General features: G+C 37.3%; 1 protein-coding gene across 1 annotated transcript in view; it reads right to left on the bottom strand.

Annotated features, from left to right (window-relative positions):
• The window catches only part of LOC149805335 (sphingolipid delta(4)-desaturase DES1-like), a 69,422-nt gene extending 49,100 nt beyond the window's left edge, over positions 1 to 20,322 (bottom strand). Inside the window, exons 1-2 of the mRNA XM_089949300.1 lie at positions 20,106 to 20,322; positions 2,791 to 3,533 (exon numbers count right to left, since the gene is read on the bottom strand). Of these exons, the coding sequence (XP_089805426.1) occupies positions 2,791 to 3,533; positions 20,106 to 20,187 (825 nt within the window). The 5' untranslated portion in view covers positions 20,188 to 20,322. The remainder of the gene's footprint in view (positions 1 to 2,790; positions 3,534 to 20,105) is intronic.
• Positions 20,323 to 20,406: the final 84 nt, after the last annotated feature.

Below are 20,406 nucleotides of genomic sequence, written 5' to 3'. Positions count from 1 at the left end.
TGACTTCTGAAACCAAATAATTGAGGAACGAACAATGACGAACGAGTTATGAAGAATTAATTCACTGGATTAAACGGCAGCTTTCATCGACGATTCGAAATATAACATGTCCTTGTCAGTAAAGCCAACAATCCGTTGACAAATGTTGTGTCCGTGTGTCTGTTCTTGAAGTTTTATGGATATTTTAAATACCAATAATTAAATCCAAAAACAAGCCACTCGAGTTATTATTAGAAATGACAAGTCATTCTCTCATTTATTCGTTAATTTACTATAGTTACCTTTTAGTTATAGAGTAAAGCACTTTTAAAGCTATTTTGATATATAAATCGTTTCATAGCAGGGCTCAATAATATATCAATGATCTCTATATTGCAGCTATAGATACCCATTCACACACTGTGCGGTCTATTTAGCACTCTAATCTTCAGCTGTCTAAATTCAGAACGATTATGTACGAACATCTTTTACCTATTCTGCTGCAGTAATATGAAATATAATTCCAAACAAATACCAACACGATTCTTTTAAGAGCAAATTTCTTCTCTCTGCTTATGCCGAATCTAAAACAGATTGTGATACCTGGTTGATCATGCCAAATCTCAAACAGATTGAAATACCTACCCTGAATATGCCAAATCTCTGACAGATTGAGACATCTACACGTGCCCTGAATATGCCAAATCTCAAACAGATTCAGATACATACCTTGGATACCTCCACCACCTTCCTTTCTCCCAACATGTACATCTTACGTTTGTTTCAATCTAATGTATGTATATTCTAAAACTACACGTACGTCGGACACGGTCGTTAAGTAGAGTTATATCTATACATACGTTATATTTATCGTTATATTTATATTATTATCGAGAACTGACTGATTCATAACCAAACGTTATTATCCTTAGAAAATTATATTAACATTATTATTATTGTTGTTGTCGTTGCTGTTGATAGGAATTGGCAATGACGTTACTACGTTATGAATACACATGTACGATACCACCTCATTTTAAGTCCCATTATAATATTGTTCATGTTAAAAGGTCACTGATTACATTGGGTTGTCGCGAAATTATTCATATTATGTAATTCATTAAAAGACGGTTTCACTAATTAGCGGTACACTCTATAGCTTTATCATGTGGGAATAGGTGATGACACGACGGTTGCTTTTCGCTTGGAAATACTGAATTATTAATTATACTGATATCATGGACTAGTGTCAATTCAATTCCATTATAGGTGTATGAAATCTTTCAAATATACAAATGGCTTTTATCGAGGTATGAAGCGACGGATGCCGACGACATTAAAATATCTGAGTAACCAGAATTCAAAATTAGTACATGGGCTGACAACTGTAAAAGAAAGGTTTATTTGACCTGGTAAATGTAAACTTATCTAGCAAAATCTTTTTCGTTTGGAAAAGGTATCGGTACAATGCAATGTGGATCGTTATCCTAAAATCAAAATACCAATAACGATCCTGTGAGAAAAAAGTCCCAAGATGGGCAAATAAATACTAGTATGATGTAAATTAATTAAACATTGCCTAAGGATATGCACACTGTTCAGCTTCCAGTAAAACAGCTTGTAACGAAGTCCTTAAGGCAGCATGCCAAGCACCAGCTGTTTGTATGCATTTGATACCTATCCCACAAAATCACATCGTACATCAATTTCACCGTCAAACGAAATCTGTTTTAATTTCGGTACGTCAAACATGGCGCCCGAGTTCATGCACTGTGGAACACGTTTTGATTTAATCTGAAGGCAGAGGTTCAAAACCGGTCGGTTACTAGTGGGTAGGTGCGATATGTACCGTATGCGACGTATGCATTATCATATTGTTATGACTGATCGAGAAGATGAAAGTTAGGTTTCTAATTTAAGGTGTAAGAAGAGAACAAATATTGGGCAATCTTGTGTACACACAAGTAGATTAATTTGTCACTTTCTGTTGCCAAATGACATCCGACAGAGGGCCAATTAGGAGTCAAGCTTCACATGCAGATCACTGTTATGTACTTGCCCGTGTCTTACAGTAAAGTATTATACTATAAAGTTACTGCTGTGCATGAAAGACGCAAAGACAACCTCTAGCTTGATTGGGCAATGTCCGATTTAAGTTGTTTCTTGTCAAAATTCCTGATATACGAATCCACTTTACTTACCAACGTGGGCTCAAATATTACGATTTTTTTAATATACGACGATAATACATATTTTCTCGACAAAATCCTAATGCTGCGTTAGTAAATGGCGAAAAGAAACCTCCTCTCTTTCATAATATGGTCCTGGGCTTAAAATATACAAGAAAAATTTGTTCTTTGAAAGAGAGTTAATCGCTGAAAAAGCAAATTATCCTGATCGCACTAGTTAAAATAAATGCCACTTTTAACTTTTCAAAGTATTTGCCACACGGCATCGAAAACCATACAAGACTCGGTCCTATTACTTGGTATTCATTATGCTAAAAATAAAATGAGAAAGAACTGATTGTGACCTAAGTCACTTGGCTTGGCTTGACTTTCATGAAACTTAATTGAGTACATACTCAACTCGAAACTCAGCCTCTCTGTAAAATTTCAATATTCAAATAAAATCAAACGAAAGGTCCCTATCTCAATATTACGCCCATGATAACTAACTTCTTTTAGAACTCGTGTTGAACGAACTTGTTCTATTGTAGTTTACATATAATCGGCATGTAAAACTCTCGAGTTGAGACTGTACTCAAAGTTTAGACGTTTTATGAAAGCAGGACCCGATCATTATACCAACCTCTGCAAGTCTTGATCCAGGAATATTAGGGAAGTCGTGGTGTTCATTGTGGTATCCCACGTTGTAAGTCAGGTAATTCAAAGGACCATAATACGAATACGTCTCGTACCCTTTCAAGAACATGTAATGTTCCGAGATAAAGTGGCCCGCTACTGGATGGAGGCCCAGCGCCAAAAAAGTTCCTAAGATGAAATACAGCAAGGATTTCATTCCAAAGAAATACCATATGAGGAAGTCAAATGAAAACTGGACTAAACCATTAACGATTTCTAGCGAGGTTATAGACTTCGGTCTCAAAAACAATGGACGAAAAGCGTAAAAGAACGGCTGCAGAATAACCCATATCAATTTGGTGAACGTGGTACAAAACAGCTTTGCTTCCAGTCGTGATGGTATATCCATATCGATCTTTTCGTCTCCTTGATATCGGTGGTGTTCCAAGTGGTACTTCTTGAAGGAGATGGAGTGAGGAAGACCGACAGGTAAGTTAGCGAAAATGCCCAGAAGTCTGTTGGCAAGAGGTCGGGAATGACCAAATGCTAAATTGTGCGCAATCTCATGAATGGCAAGACACAGTGCATGGTTGATGACTCCGCCAAAGACGTAAGATGTTATCAAAATGGTGGGCCATGAGGAATCTCTGAGTAAGTAGCTGGTAATTATCTGCATAATGACTAGAAGTGTTACGCTGTACTTTAAGTTCTGATCGTAGCCCATCAGCTGTTTTATCTGGGGGTACTTCTCTGCAACGAGGAAAAAAAATTACTCATATATATATATATATATATATATATATATATATATATATATATATATATATATATATATATATATATATATATATATATATAATTTCAACCACTACTGTTTAATTTAACAGATGCAATATAAAATCTCGATCTAGAAAATGAAACTTACAGGACAAGCATTTTTTGATACAACACGTGAAATACGAATTATGGCTATATGACATTAAAACTGGACCAGATTTTTTTCCGCTACGGCGCCTCATGCCTGCCTGTGGCCACGTGCAAAATTAGAAGCGCGACAGACTCGAGACTGAAAGGTGCGCTTTTGAATCATCCCATTATATTAGCTCAGACCGGCAACCACGGTTTTTCTTTGGGGCATTGTACACCAATAGAAGCGGGACTAAATAACATACTTGTTTCAGAGCTGTACAATACCAAACCCGCCAAAAATAATCATTAGTCAACTCATGCGTTGTGCAGTACGGCGTAACCGGCCTATTAAGGTAATAGTAGTGGTATTAGTAGGAGTAGTACACGACTTGGAAGAATTGACGAAGAAGCGACCAAGAAGCTCTCCATTTAAGCTTTTTTGCGTGTGGAAAACTGATAAATGTAATTTTATTTTAACACCATACTTTGTTTGAGGATGAGGGGGATTACTTATGTTCAAAGGTTTAAAACACCGAAAGCAGGCTGATGCAATGGAAATCCTGTTTATTCCTTGGCCTAAGAGTGGAACAGATATTTTTTAAATATTTTTTTGTTGAATCGCTGCCATTTAACAAATGAATCGCTCATTCTAATGTGACAAATAGACAAATGCAGTAGCGACTGCTTCTGGGGCTCTGCAAATTACAGGAATATATCCAAATGTCCAAGTATCCTATGACAACGACTCGGAGGCGAAGAAAAGGCGATGAAAAGACTCTCTGACAATAGAATATAATAATGAAGAATTCTAAACCGTTTCAACGCCACCATATCGCCATATTTGCACTTATGTCAGCTGATCTTGTCATAAACTTATAAAATATGTGGCTGAGTGCAATTCTATCGTAATTTTTTATTTAAAAAAAAAAACATGCTGCTGTAATAGTTACATATAGCTACGATGTCGTAGCCTCAACTTGATTTGTTGTGGTTGAGGCTACGAAATGATCCCATATCATATAATGGAGCAAAAAAGTATCATCACTAAAGTCAGAAAAACAACATGTGTAAAAATCTACTACATAAGTATAATCATGTTGTGAAAGAAATTTGGCTTATTTTGAATTTATTAAGCCCTTATACGATAGAATAATTCTGCATGGTTACACTAACCTCGTCGTATCCGCCATGACAGATAACGCGAGATTCTCGCTGTGACCCCTTTTCTATATAAGGCTTGCCAGACCATATTTGGATATTCTACGCTATGTTATTAACAATCAAGTGACGAATAATGGCTTCTTGGTTGAATTTCAAAGTTGCCGACAAACCGTATTTATTTTTAATGTGCAGAATTTCTGACTCAAACTGCACCTTATTTTTACTACGATCTGCTTACGTTTCCAAATAATATGCACACAAACAAACGAGGCTGAAAACGGAAGTAATCATTATTTGAACTAATATGGCGGATGATATAAACGAAAATATCGGATAAAAAAGGTAAACGAGATTTTACAACTATTTCTACAATGATTTGCGATCTTCCGGTATTGAATAAGAGGATGACTCAATTTATTGCATTATATGCAAGGAATATGTTCAAATTGTTGATATTAGGCTAAAAGAGCGCCGGGTGTGAATCACTTTTGCTCCATTGACATATATGCTCATGTTAGTACCCCCTCCACGAGGTAGTAGGAGTAGGGGTACTAATATTAGTACTGAGTTACACGGAGCTCGACACAGACAGTACTTCAACCCACAGAGATCTATCCCATAATGGGAGAGAAATTGGTAATGGAGTGGTAAGCTTATAAAATATGTGCCAGAGCGCAATGCAACTGACTCGTATTTTTTGTCAAAAACCATACTGCTGTAGTAGTTACACAGAGCTCGACCCAGTACTTCATCCCACAGAGAGAGATCTATCCCATAAGTAGTGAGATTTGTAGTGGAGTGCAGAGTGGGTGGGTGGTAAGCTCTGGGTTATATTGAAATGACGATAGGAAACTTGCAAGGACGATATTCCAGATCCTTGTCGTGTTCAAGCGTCAGAGGCAAAAATTTAATAATAAAAAAAGCAATGCAAGTCGAGCCATCGCTGAATTCGATTCGTCAGATATATATCGCTACCGTTCAATAAATTCCGATCATGTATATACAAAGTTTAAGTCTTGCTTGTTACCAAAGAATGTTGACCTGCTATATGAATTTATATCGAACACTTACTTAAACTTCCCCTACAGCTAATCTGATTTGTCGGTTATTTATATGCATTTTAACATGAGCTAAAGATTGAAAATCTTCTTGCCCAGCCGACTCGTCGCAGCCTGTGAGCTGTTTAGGTCACGAGTCTGATGCTCAACCATATCATCTGACCTTCCCCTAGTCGCTACTGGATTGCGTACCGCAGTATGTAAAATGTTTTAATGGAGACTGCATATGAAAAAATATATAATATCCCAGAAAACTCAAAAGGAGTTTTGTCATTCTGTGTTTTTTTAAAGACCTTCTGGCTTATAAAGTACATGTCAAATATTTGGACTTATATATATATATATATATATATATATATATATATATATATATATATATATATATATATATATAGCACACAGGCATAATACATATTTTAACTACACCTGTTATCGTAGAAGCTCATAATTCCATGTAAACTTAAGAAAGGCGATGACATGCATCTCAGAGGTGTGTGTGAGTGTGCGATTTGGATTTCTAACGTGGCTTAAAAAAAAAAAAAAAAATCCGTCATATCACTATGATGTCTGCAGTATGGCAGCTTATATAGTGATGTCCCAGTCAAATTATCCTGACAACGAGTTGACCATTTCTAGCAATAATATATTAATGCTGAGCGCCTAGCGAGGCAGCTGCTAGTACCAATTTTTTACAAGTCCTTGGCATCACTCGACGGGGTTAAAACCCGCGACCTCCCGCACCTTAGGCGGATGCTCTGACCACTACGACACCGGAGTGATCGCATGTTTGAAGAAAAATGTATTTTGTGGAAAATCCGCTTGTGCAGATGGTATTAGTGATCAAGCACACGGACAAAGACGAAACAGACGACATTACAAACAAGCTAAACGCTTCCAAACTATATGGAAAATGATTTCAAGTAAGTTGAGGGGCGTTTCAAAACCATTCTACAAACTACGGATTATTAATGATCTAGGAATTCTAGTTGGTACCTAGACCTACAATGGAAGACGTATATCCATATATTTATGTTGTTTGGGTCGACGTCTTGTCTTCAAAATAAACGGTGTTGTTAAACATGTTCCCCATTCGACTGACAGAAAATTGAAGACAACTGGAACATCATATTAATACGGCAGATGGAAAATAATGGGTTTCTAGTAGTTGTTATAAAAGTAAAGTCAGTATTGAAAAATTAAAGTAAGAGTCTTGCTGATGTAGCAAATAGTAATGTGTGAAGTTTTTAGTCATATTATTATGTACCAAAAAAACATGTAAATTTGTTTTGTGTTTCGCATTTCAGGTAAAGCTGTATAATACAAGGTGTACTTTGTCAACCAATTAAAAAAATTTTATAAACGTTTTGATAGCGTTTTAAACCTTTTCATAATTAAAATTGAAAGTAGATTATTTCTTCTTGCCACTTTGTCCATCTATCATTCCATTTGTAATGTAGTATATCTCCAACACCATTAAAGATGCAGGCTTGAAACTTTGGAATAAGATTTGGAGTAGTCTTTTAATTTACACAGTGGTTTCAAAATTATATATATGACTCTTGAGATGAGACCAACATCTCGGACAGTTTTAATTTTTTAAAATCTAAATATCTTAAGCATGTTATGTAGTAATATAAAAGTTGGTCTGAGACAGTTTATAGTGATGTCCCACCCAGTCATTATCCTGACACCAGGCCGACCAGTCCTAACACTAACCTCTTAATGCTGAGCGCCAAGCGAGGCAGCTGTTAGCACCATTTTTGTAAGTCTTTGGTATAACTCAGCCGGGTATCGAACCCACGACCTCTAACATCCGAGGCGGACGTTAGGAATAATGTAAATGTATGATACAGAGACTGCTGGATACCATGTTCTCTGTCATTTTTCAATGTCAAGCTAAGAACATTGCAATTTGCAGGTTTGTAGCTCTAAGTTCAAGGTCCCTGGTAAGAAAAAGGGTACAAGATAGGCATATAAGTATAAAGTGCCATGTGGTACTTTTGTTGTTGTATGGTTTAACGCCATTTTTCAGCACAAGATTGGTACTTTTGTTACATAAAGCATCGAGACTGTGTCAAATCTCATTGGTTTGCTTCCATCTTCAAGATCAAAGTTGTAGAGCTTGAGAGAGTTTTTCTACATGTATTTACCATCAACCCATGATACATTAATGTGAAACTGTGTGCTTTGAGTTATGTTGGCCGCCTTTGTCAGGAAATTTTTTATCTATCTCAAGTGTATGTAACTAAAGCACTAGAGGTTTATAGTACAAGTCACATGGGTCATGTATGAGCAATTACTCATTTTAAATTAAACATAAATTGTTCTTTTAAATTTAACACTAATTTTCTTTAACCAAAGTCTATTTAATCCTGATTATTAAATGCGCTGCACCTTAACTGTCACCAAGAAACTTCCAGGCGAATATTATTTATCGCTATGACTTTTACAAGGGTGGTCACGTACTACATACACTTGGATCAAAATAAGAGCGTGTCGAGTGGAATCGTCACGATATAAGGTAGTATGAATTTATTTAACAATATGCGTAGCTTTCATTGTGACATCACAGCACGCAACATTCAATCCAGATTGTAATGGATCACACCTTTAGGTTCATTTCGTCCAAAGATGTCTACGTAGTTTAACATTGATTTTCCCGTATTCGTCTAAATAATGATCTTCCATAGGAATATGGATGTATACGAATCCAGATGAAGTGAATACTACTTGCCACTTAAAGGTATGGAGAATCAAATTCTAACAAATGACATCCATTACTGAAAAATTAGGTGTTCAATGCCTACATGAACCATGTGGCTTGTATTGTAGTAATATATAAACGGGAAACCAATGCAACCTCGCTGCTTTACTTAAAATAACTTTCCATTAATTTCAACATGAGACAAATGTTGGTACCAAAGAACTTCTCACATGAACATATTTGTGAAATAGGCTAAGAATATGATAAGTGTTCCAACTGCTGGAGCTTCAAAGAGATCGAGACATAACACAGTATCACACATCATTCATTTATCATCTGTCCCGCAGGAACTTTGAAGTAACAGAAATTGAATTTCAATTTTAAAAAAATCAGATTAAACATATATTAAGACATCTAAAGAAATGCTTTATTAGGTTAAACATTACAGAAGTACTTTAAGGCAAGTTCAATTTTAGACAGCGTCCACAGCAACCATTAAAACTTGATACCAAGCAGGAAGAAAATACATTTCTCCCCTACAAATTGTGTGCATTTTGGTCCCCATGACAGCCTAATGAAAAACAATTTCCCACCTTTAAAACCCTTCATTTAATGTTCTCAAACTTTCAGAAAATGCTACATGTGTCATGTTTTAGTTAGTTCTTTCATATTGCCTCTATAGCAATAAAACATCTTTAACACCAACCAGACGGAAACCTGTTCAATATTTTTAAAACTATTATGGTAACTTAAGTCAAACTTTACAAATACATTTTTTTTAATACATTTTGTACAACTGCTGTATATATGGAAAACTAGAAACTAGTCTGCTAAGGGATCAACCATTTATTTTGGCGGGGGTGGGTGGATTTTCTTTCAAACCAGATTTTATTCTCAATTACCTCAACTAAAATAACTGGATACAACAATTTCTTTCCCACATATTAAAACACGATGTGTTTCAAGCTATCTGTTGACCAGTATGTTGTAGTTTTGTTGGAGAAAATATTCCAGACCCCCCCCCACCCCTAAATATTAAATGTACAGTCCTTGAGTTTAATGCATCCGACTGAATAATCTCTTAATCAAGCTAAACCTGCAGCTTACTAGTTTTTAAAACTGATATATCAATCTAAGCCCAGTAAACCAAACGTGAATCTTTTGAAGTGTGTTTAATATACCCTTGATAATACACTTCAATTTTTGGAAAGGACAAGAGTTAAGACCTGTTCAAAATAGTTTCGTTTATACTTTCATGTCATTAAGTTAGCAACAATGGGGATTTAATTTGCCACCTGTATGTCGGAGCGCCTATTCTGATGTAACTGCGCAAAGGGGAATTAGTCACACGGATAATGCTTTTCTTTGCTACATTTAATGAAATCCTCAAGCTGTTATACTGACTCGCTGCAACTTGTTTGACCCATGACTTGCAAACATTCCTAGCAGACTCAAGAGAGCATTGCCTGAAGACCCTTTCTAGAGCTAACTTATGGTCTGACTGTGTTAGTTGCAGACCCTTTATCTAACTCGTTTACACACCAAAATTAACAAAATCTCAGTTATATAACCAAATAAAGCTATATACTCAATCTCCACACACACACACACGAATCTGCATTTGATAAAGTATATTAGAATTTCCAAACATATAATATTAAGTAAAAAGTTTCTTGTAAGCCTTATCATTATGATCTTTTTAATTCCAAATTAAACTGAAGCTACCCAACTCTATTTTAATCACTTTATACTTACTAAAAGAGATTCGAACTTCCCAACAAATGGTCACTAATTTAAATGTTCGAGTTTTCAGGTAAACTTGCTAAAAATGATTTTTAGTAAATTTATAAAGACACATACTATCACAATAAAACGCTCGGGTGGCCTAGTGGCCTCATCAGATGCGGGAGGTCGCGGGTTCTAACCCCGGCCGAGTCATACCAAAGAAATACAAAATGCTACGACCAACTGCCTCGCTAGGCGCTCAGCATGATGAGGTTTGTGTTAGGACTGGTCGGCCTGGTGTTAGGATAATGTGACTGGGTGGGACATCATGCTTACACGTCTATGGCATGATGCCCCAGTCTAGACATCACTATAAACTGCCACACTGTAAACAACGTAGCGGTATAACTGAACAATTGTTAAAGCTACGTTAAAAATACAAACACACCTATCACTATAAGGACTACATTGTTTCACATTGCCTCGGCTAGCACTGTAACCTAATACCCCATATTTAACCAGATTCACAGCCCCTACATTTAACAGTAAAGATGTACTCCTCTATCAAAGACATACAATTATCAAATTTATCAAGAGAATTTAGAAAATTTAAATATAAATGTATCTTCTTTTCTAAGACTTATATATAAATACCATAACATCTGAAATAACTATATTTAGGCCTATGATATAGTTTATAACCCATCTGCCCTGTTCAACAAAAACTCATTTACAACTTCACTTATTAATATTAAACTTGTATTATTGCACCCTGAGGGCCGCATGAGGGCATTTTCGATGACCCAAGGGACGCACCACCTTTGTCATAGCTCATGACACCTTGTGAGGCCAATCATTTTGCGAGCCACAGGATAATGCTTGGCGGGCCACATGCGTCCCGCGTGTGTGTGTGTGTGTGGTTTGGATTTTTAACGTAGCTTTAACAATTTTTCAGTCATATCGCTACGATGTCTACAGTGTGACAGTTTATAGTGATGTCTAGCACTGGGGCATCATGCCGCAGACATGTAGCATGATGTCCCAACCAGACACATTATCCTGACACCAGGCTGACCAGTCATAACACTAACCTCTTAATGCTGAGCGCCAAGCGAGGCAGCTGTCAGTACCATTTTTGTAAGTCTTTGGTATGACTCGGCCGAGGATCGAACCCACGACCTGCCGTATCCGAGGCGGACGCTCTAACCACTAGGCCACCGGAGCGGTTCCGCGTGTTTGAGACCCCTGATTTAAATAAACTGATACTGGACTCATCCGAGAGAGAGAGAGAGAGAGAGAGAGAGAGAGAGAGAGAGATTGGCGACAGCAGCACAGTTTTTTATTATTACATAAATTAACGTGAAAGTATAAAACACCCACTCTCATGCCGTGTACGCCTTAGATTACTATTTTGATTTGGGTCCCCATGTGACGGAGTTGTTTAGGGAGCGCGTCTTTACCAATCACCGACATCTTACCTGTTTGAGCGAGTTCGAATCTCAGGCTTGGCCAGCGTGTGTGTGTGAAGAAAACAAATTGCCAGTTGCTTCCATAGGGTCGGTTTTTCTTCCGGGTTCCTCATTAACCAGATATACCGGTCGCCATGTATAACCTATCATTTGCTGAAAAATGGCTTTTAACCCAAAATAACAACTAACTGTATTTGTCGCGTGATCATGTTACGCGTGCGTAAACTCTTTTTTTTTTTTTTATTAAAGACGAAAGTCCTATGTACGTCCAAGTTCAATCTTTAAACGTGATTTTTCAGCTTTATGAGTGAACATAAACTAAATTTTATTTTTTACACTTCAAAATCAAACAGAAAACGATTACGAAAGTAAACTATTTTTTTAACGATTTATGCAATAGTACACCTTAAAATATATCCATTCAATTCCTGTTCTAAAAATGACTAACCTGTTCATTTTACTACATTAGTTGCCTTTTTGTCAGAATGCAGCTAATGTTATTGTTTAAATTATCAAACATAAAATAAAGTTTCTTATTTAAACTGCCGGTCCCACGCCCAAACTCAAACTGCCAGCAACCGCCAGGATGCAAAGGGAAAATAAATAAATTGCAGTACGTTACCGACAGGAAGAATCTTTATGTTCGGCAACGTCTAGGTAGATTGATACGATTTAAGAATGTACAAGACAAAATGTCTAAGATCGGTATGCCGACAGGGAAATTAATGTTATTTAAAAAAAAAGAATAAGAGGTATTCAAATGAGACAATGCTTAACCGAAATTTTCTTCCGGTCGGCCACTGTTTCTAGTTGATATGCATATAGAAATTCCGTGAAATTCTAAAGGACATTTAATTTTGTTTCAATATACAGGTGAAAATAACACCATGCCGTAAATAAATATCGATCATGCTGAAATCAGCCAATCATATCTTGTTTAATAGCTGTCATTTTATTAATGTAATGTTAAAAATGTCCTTTAAATCTAACTACACCCCCACCAACGGGCCCGAAAAAAAAACAAAAAGGAAACCAAAACCAAACAATAATTTCTGTCTAGACCAAAAAAATGGTTTATCAGGTTAGGTTTGGTTTTTATGGGTTTAACGTCATGTTTCCGCATATGATAGGTTATACATTGCGGCAAGTATAACTGGTGGGGTAAGAACCGGAAACACCCCAGAAGTACCACCGACCCGTGGAAACCTACTGGCAAGCTTTCTCACAAACCCACGCTGGCCGAGCCGAGACTCGAACCCACGTGGACAGAGGTGAGATGGCAGTGATCAAAAAGGGCGGGCGCCTTAGATCAGTCGGCCACCCGGGGCCCAGGTTTATCTGGACTTCCTCACATCTCAGTATAAGCCAACAGAAGAAAAATGGCGTGTTGTTGTTGGGTTTAACGCTATTTTTCAGCATACGATATGCTATACATGGCGGCCAGTATTATTGGTGGAGTAAGAACCCGGGAAAACTCCAGAAAGAACCACCGACCCACGAGAAGCTACTGGCAAGCTTTCTCACATATCCACATTGGCCGAATCCGAGACTCGAACCCACGCAGACAGAGGTGAGATGGCAGTGATCCGTAAGGGAAAGCGCTTTAGACCACTCAGCCACTCGGGGCCCCCAAAATGGGGGGCAACTTACTGCACTTGTTTTAAAATTAGGGTAGGTTGTTTTCTTTTTTAAAGTAAAAACTATATATATATATATATATATATATATATATATATATATATATATATATATATATATATATATCCAGCTCAATTAGATTCACAAACCAATGTCGGGATTTTTTTATTTTTTTTTTTACGGAGTGCTAGGTTCGCAATAAAAAACAGGGACGATAAGCCAACCGGAAACATTTTTTTGGGCCTAACAGAAACTATTTCCTCTTTCACGCTATTTTAATCACCAAACAGAAAGATGACAAATAACCACAAAAGGATTCGAGCAAAGCTGTCTGGATAGATACAATTACAAAGTAGACCTGGACATGTCAACTTAAAAGTCATAGAACACTTCCGACTGAACTTCAAAAAATAATAAATTCAAACTTTTTCTGTTTTGTTGAGGGGGTCTCTTTTCTAATGAAAGATCAAGCATGAATTTTAAGTGGGAATTCTGTGGATAGCAATATAAGTTGTACCATTCATTAATCTGATTAAAATCAAATCTCTCGCCTTACGTGGAGACCTCCTGGTGACCTTTAGGATTGAATATCTGATTTGACCTAGACAAGGTACCTACAATCATCAAACTACAGCAGTACCAAAATTTACTACGACACATAAAACTTCTAACATTTGATCGGGATCTAAGAAGAAATGACGAGGGGTGGGGTGAACTTTCTTTTTTTGGGCGTGGTAAGGAGAGATGATAGACTAAAGAGCCACAAATGCGATCGATTTTCTCCCTAGCTTCGACCCTGGTATTACTTAAAGAGAGACAACGTAACTATTCAAAAACACTTATGTAAGCGAAGTGACCTCTGAAGACGAAACTTATCCATGTGCCCACTTTGGTTTCCTCTGTACTTACACAATGGTGCATCCTCTAATATGGCACCCCGGGTGGCCGAGTAGTCGCCTCTACCGATCACTATCACCTCACCTATGTCCGCGTCGGTTCGAGTCTCATCCTCAATAAAGTGGGTATGTGAGAAAGCAAGTCAATAACTTGTGGGTATGTGGTTCACCCCTGTGATTTTTTCCTGGTTCTTCCTTCACCTGTATACCTCCCGCCATGTATAGACTGTCATGTTATGAAAAATGGCATTAAGATCACAACTCTTCAGGTATACTGAACACATTACATACCAACACTAGTAAGACTTTTACATGAACTTGAGACAACAGTCCTCTCCGAGGATTATTAGCTCGTTATTGTCCTAAGAAAACACCAGCTGCTTAAAGTGTATTTTCCTAATGGCGAGTTTTATGTATTTTCTGCTAACCAATACGTGCAGTTTTACATCAATCTGAAGACGTACCGATTTTAGCGAATACGTTTGGTCTTTTGCACGCCTTTGAGTCGACCCTGAATGCCTTGGGATTTATCCGGTGACGTAAAGCCGAAATGATCTTTGGATATTTTAAATGAATTAGAAAGAGTTAGGTTTCAAAAAATAAATAGCCTTGCCCTTAAATGTTTCACCCTTTTTTTATTTCTTATGTGCCTCAGTGACTGGGGGAGGGGGTACTTAAACTTACTCGGCTTGTGATTTTGAGTGGTTTAACGCTATTTTGAGCAAATTATAGATTACACGAAGACCAGTATATCTGGTGGAAGATGAACCCAGGAAGACCCGGAGAAGAACAACAAACCCTCAAGAAGCTAGTGGCAAGACTTTCTCACATACCCACGTTAGCGGCACACTATATCCACGACTGTGCTGATGTGCCCTGTACATACACTTATATGCTCCATTCAACTGCATCTCATTTCTGGCGTGTAAATTCAATATCTATATCAAACAAGGTACGCGTCAATAGAGAATTTCATGATGTAAAATACTTTATAGCATTCTGACATCGAGGCTTAAGTGTAGATCAGCTATATGACGCGTGTTCTACTGCCAAGGACTTGTTAAACTGGTACGCCATGGACATACTGTCACGAACTGCTCAGTTAATACATGTAGGTCAATGTGCATTGCTCGAGTACACGTTAGATGTTAACCCGTTGCCAAAGGGCATAACTTTAATATCCGGTGCAAAATTTGAAATGCGGAAAAAAATCTGCTGCGTATAATACATTCGGTTCGTCAATACCTTCCAGAACAGCATTTTATTTCCTAACAAACTGATTATGGCACCAATGGGGTGGGATCTTTTAAACCAGGATAATTTTTATCTTTAAGTTTAAGATACATTGTGTGAAAAATCTAATATAATAAATCAATAGCATTTTCCACGCTATTCTGGGACCCGAAAAGTTCCCCTAAACAATCGCAGTCCACCCGACTCCATCGAAAATTTAATGGTCAGTCCCAAATTAAATCTTCCTTCTTTTGAAGTGCGCGTTTTTCGTAAACCAAGCGCTACTAAACGTTTGATATTGCACGTGCGAACATGTTTTTATACGAATCGGTGTACTGTTACGGACGAAATGAGTTGGAGGCGAAGTGCAGTGAATGCTATTCATTATATTTACGTGTATAAAAGTTATATTTTATCTTTCTTCTTCCCTAAAGTGCTGATAGTTGAGTATCTACTCAATCCGCTTTCTAAAAAAAATCCAGTTAAACCTTCAAAATTAAAATAAACATGGGAACACAAATACAACATTTATATAGTTGACTGAAACGAGGTAAGACTGATGAATGGATCCGATGATACAAACGTATAGGTGGTTAAATCATCTAGTATGTTATTATTTCTAAACTCTGTAAAACCTTGTATGACATATTCATCTGAAACAAAACAAATTACAAATTCTATCAGACCATCCGCTCAAAAAGTCCAACTCGGGACTGAATTACAGGTCATCAAGAAGCAAATGTGTTTATAAAGAACTCCAAAAATAAACTTCATAGTTTATCTCCCTCCCCACTCGCATGTAATACTACTTTATCCATCCGTGTGAAGATTGGGAGGGGGTGATTGCTTCAATGCAATAAGATCACCTCTATCTTAAGAACACCTTCAGACACCCCCCAAAAGACCTTATATAAGTGTCATCTATGTTGTTGTTGTTGTAGGGTTTAACGCCATTTTTCAGCACACGATAGGCTATACATGGCGGCCAGTATTAATGGTGGAGGAAGAACCCGGAAAAACCCCGGAAAGAACCACCGACCCACGAGAAGCTACTGGCAAGCTTTGTCACATACCCACATTGGCTGAATCCGAGACTCGAACCCACGCAGACAGAGGTGAGATGGCAGTGATCCGTAACGGACAGCGCTTTAGACAACTTGGCCACTCGGGGCCCCAGTGTCATCTGTGTAAACATCACCTGTCTACAGTGGTTAAAGGTCCCATTTAGGCTGAATATTTCATTGCTGTGCTGATTCATATACTTGCTTATATCTATATAAGCCTTTATTTCAGAATTTGGTTTTGGTGCTTTACGGCGTAGCAACATCGGTAAATTACTTAGTCCTGAGATCAATGATGTAAACTGCCATGCCCAAAGCCACACCTCAGTAGCTGACCATCCCTGATTACATGAAGGATTCCACCCCGCACCCTATACATCTCGAGTCCGGCACGCTAACCAACGAGTCTCCACTGGCCATTTAAGTTTTCTGCGAGTGATGTCCCTTTACGTAGGGTCAGAGGTCATTCACTGTAAAAGCACTCTATTCATTCATATTTAATCAAAGCATATAAAAATGCATGAATCTTGCAGTATACAAACTTTTATATAACATATCTAATATCTGCATTATTTACACCTACCCCTCCAAGCGTCTGTAAACCCACCATCATAAAACCCATAACGCATCGGTGACATAAAAAAAAATGCACATAACATATTCATTTCATTTATCAGTTGATAATTTCTGACCTGGTCGATGTCAGGAGGTCTCTAACAATGGCGTCTTCTTCACGTTTGTAACTGAACTATTTTCCTTACAAACACAAACATGGGCTGGAGCCCCGAGTGGTCTAAAGCGCACTCCGTTACGGATCACTGCCATCTCAACTCTGTCTGCGTGGGTTCGAGACTCGGATTCGGCCAATGTGGATATGTGAGTAAGCTTGCTAGTAGCTTCTCGTGGGTTCGTGGTTCTTTCCGGAGTTTTCCCTCCACCATTAATACTGGCCACCACGTATATAGCCCATCGTGTGCTGAATAATGGCGTTAAGTTTCTACAGAAAATGGACTGTTATAGGAACCGGAAAAAGACAGCGTAATATGGAGTTTTTTACATCGACATTTCCCGTTTGGTTTCAAACTGCAAACAAGATGTCAATGACAATCACGTGAGAAATTACAGACTGATTAATGAAATTGTCAATTTTCATCTTAAGTTTTCGTCTTTAAATGGGGGAGGGGGACAAACTGGCGGGAAAGCACGCTATAATTAATCATATATAGTATTCACACACCCTTCAGTTTGTTTTGAAATTCTTTATGACCCAAATATTTGTTAAAATTATTATCTTTTTTGACATAACATCTGTATTATCACATTAATTTTTGGCACATTACAAATATAAGTTTCAAATCGCATGTTTGATACATGTTACGTATATTATCGTGGTGGTCAAATGGCTAGTCTTATAAGGTAAGACACATCACCCGATATTTTTTTGGGGGGGGGTGTGGTATTAGCCATACTTCTTAACTAACGGCGCTGTGTAACGTGTTTTGGTTTCGGCTAACAGTGTAACGAAAGTCTAATTTTTAGAAATATCACACACAACTGGCAACTAACAACGACGCTTTTCTACAAATAAGTTATAATGTTATTGTCAAACTTTACTTACTCTGGTGTCTTTTCTCTAATAAATTCAAGTTCTCACAAAAGAAATGGACCTGTTTTCAAGTTTCGTTGGCCAACATTTCAGTTGGATGGAAAGCAATGAAAGCCGAGAATGCCGAATCGGGTTAAGTTGAAATATTATTCTTTAACGAAACGAATGAAAATATATTATACATATTGGAACTGTAAGCATCGTTTCGTTTCGCTCAAAAGACATATTCCCCACACGAACCTACTCAAACATACTTCGGCATACCTCGACTACCGTCGCATTGCAACAATTTCAAATGTATGTCAACGGAACATGAAAATGCGTCCATTTGCAAGTGTCATATTTTCATTCCGCCAGGATAAAGGCAGCACAGTAAGTAAGTTAATTACACATAAATAAATGGAAGAGTGTCGATATGGGTGGGCTGCCAAGTGTGTGCCTACTCATTCCGATGTCGGTCGACATCGGAACACGCTATACAAGACCGTTATTTCGGTAGTAAGCCATAGCACTAAAACAAAAACAAACACGTGACAGTCAAACCGCATGCTATAAAATATGTTTGGGTCAAAGCCAACTTTTGAAGACAAAAAATCGGATTTAAAACAAGCAAAAATAACTTTAAAGTTTTCTAGCAGCATATGCAAATGTGTGAAATAGATACAATTCTTCGTAATCATCCTGAGCTTTTCAGCAAAGCACATTTAATTTTTCCTAATTCCTTAAGTCCACAATTTAATTTTATCATTTGTTCAGTACTAGGTATGTTTTATATTTACTAGGCCTCTGATAAATATCTTACCCAAATGTTGGCATTCTCCAAGTTGCCTGCATATTACATCAATGGTTTAGCTAGTAAATTGCAGGCTTCAGTGTCAACACTGTTTATCAATATGCTCTCTAATGCCAGTACAATGTCTGTCGCATGGTGTCGGCTAATGTGTAAGATTAATCACTTCAAGTTAGTTACCGTCTTTTCATTACAACATTTACGACAATTTAAGCAACTCGTGTACAGTACCATTTAATTTTCGGGGTTGGGTGGACTATTCAGATGAGATTTTATTTTAAGAATATTTTGTTTTTACTTCTTCAAATAATATAATGGAGATAGCATTATTCTGCTATAAATCAGTGTGAGTTTTTCCACCTACCGACAGACGGAAATTAAAAACAGAAAAGTACCAGACTCCTACCCTTGAACATTCAAATCTTGCTCCCTAATATAACTGCGGTATGCTAGCCGTTTTAAAAAATGTTCCGTGTTACCCAGCTGTAATAATTAATGTATACGTTGCTGTTCTTTTTGAGTATTAGTCAAATGGAAATGGCTGACAAGTTAAATACCATTAAAATATGAATTAAGCAAATTTCAAGAATGTGTCATATATACAAAAAATGATGGAATTAAACAAATCTACACAACAATATTGTATATACACTTCATTATTTTAACTGACCAAATCTTTGCACTGGGGCTTCTCCCCAAATATTCGAACTCGTTGGATCAACGATCTGGCGACCAATAAACTGCAAAGAAGCGGGCGATATGTATCAGTTATTCTCTGCATTTTTATTTTTTATTTTTAATTTACTTTTTTCTTGTTGTGGCAACAGCAAATGTCAGAAAATAATCTTTTTTAAAAAAAATAAAGTAGTAGCTAACAACACGTTTGTCTACTGACAACATATCCTACAATAAATTTCAGTATTGTAATAGCAATGTTTATATTATTATTATTATTCGCGTTCTCCGACGACCCCCCCCCCCCCACAACGGTGCCCCTTACATTACAATACATGAACCCACCATCTGATGCTTCCATTTAAAATAGACAGGATGAAGGAAGGAACAAACTTACCTAATATCTCTTTCCGTCTTGATGCATGTGGTTCTTCCGTGTACACCCATTCATAATCAGTCCTTGAAACATGTGCACCCATGGTACAAATTATGGATCACTTATGCTTTAAACCTTTTTAAAGACAAGGCGCTATATCCTTTATGAAAGATAAACACTACTACCAGCAATGCTCTTTCTGTCCTACTCAGCTGACAATGACTGTAAAATGCCGGCGTGAACGTTACGGAAATCGTTCGATCTGACGTCACGCAAAATTGCGAAATGAATATTCATGAGTACGAAGAAGAAGAAAAAAAAA

This window comes from Sinohyriopsis cumingii, chromosome 2, assembly GCF_028554795.1.
Source record: "Sinohyriopsis cumingii isolate HCF-2022 chromosome 2, ASM2855479v2, whole genome shotgun sequence".
NCBI classification, from domain to species: Eukaryota; Metazoa; Mollusca; class Bivalvia; order Unionida; family Unionidae; genus Sinohyriopsis; species Sinohyriopsis cumingii.
This window is presented reverse-complemented; position numbering and strand designations above follow the sequence as displayed.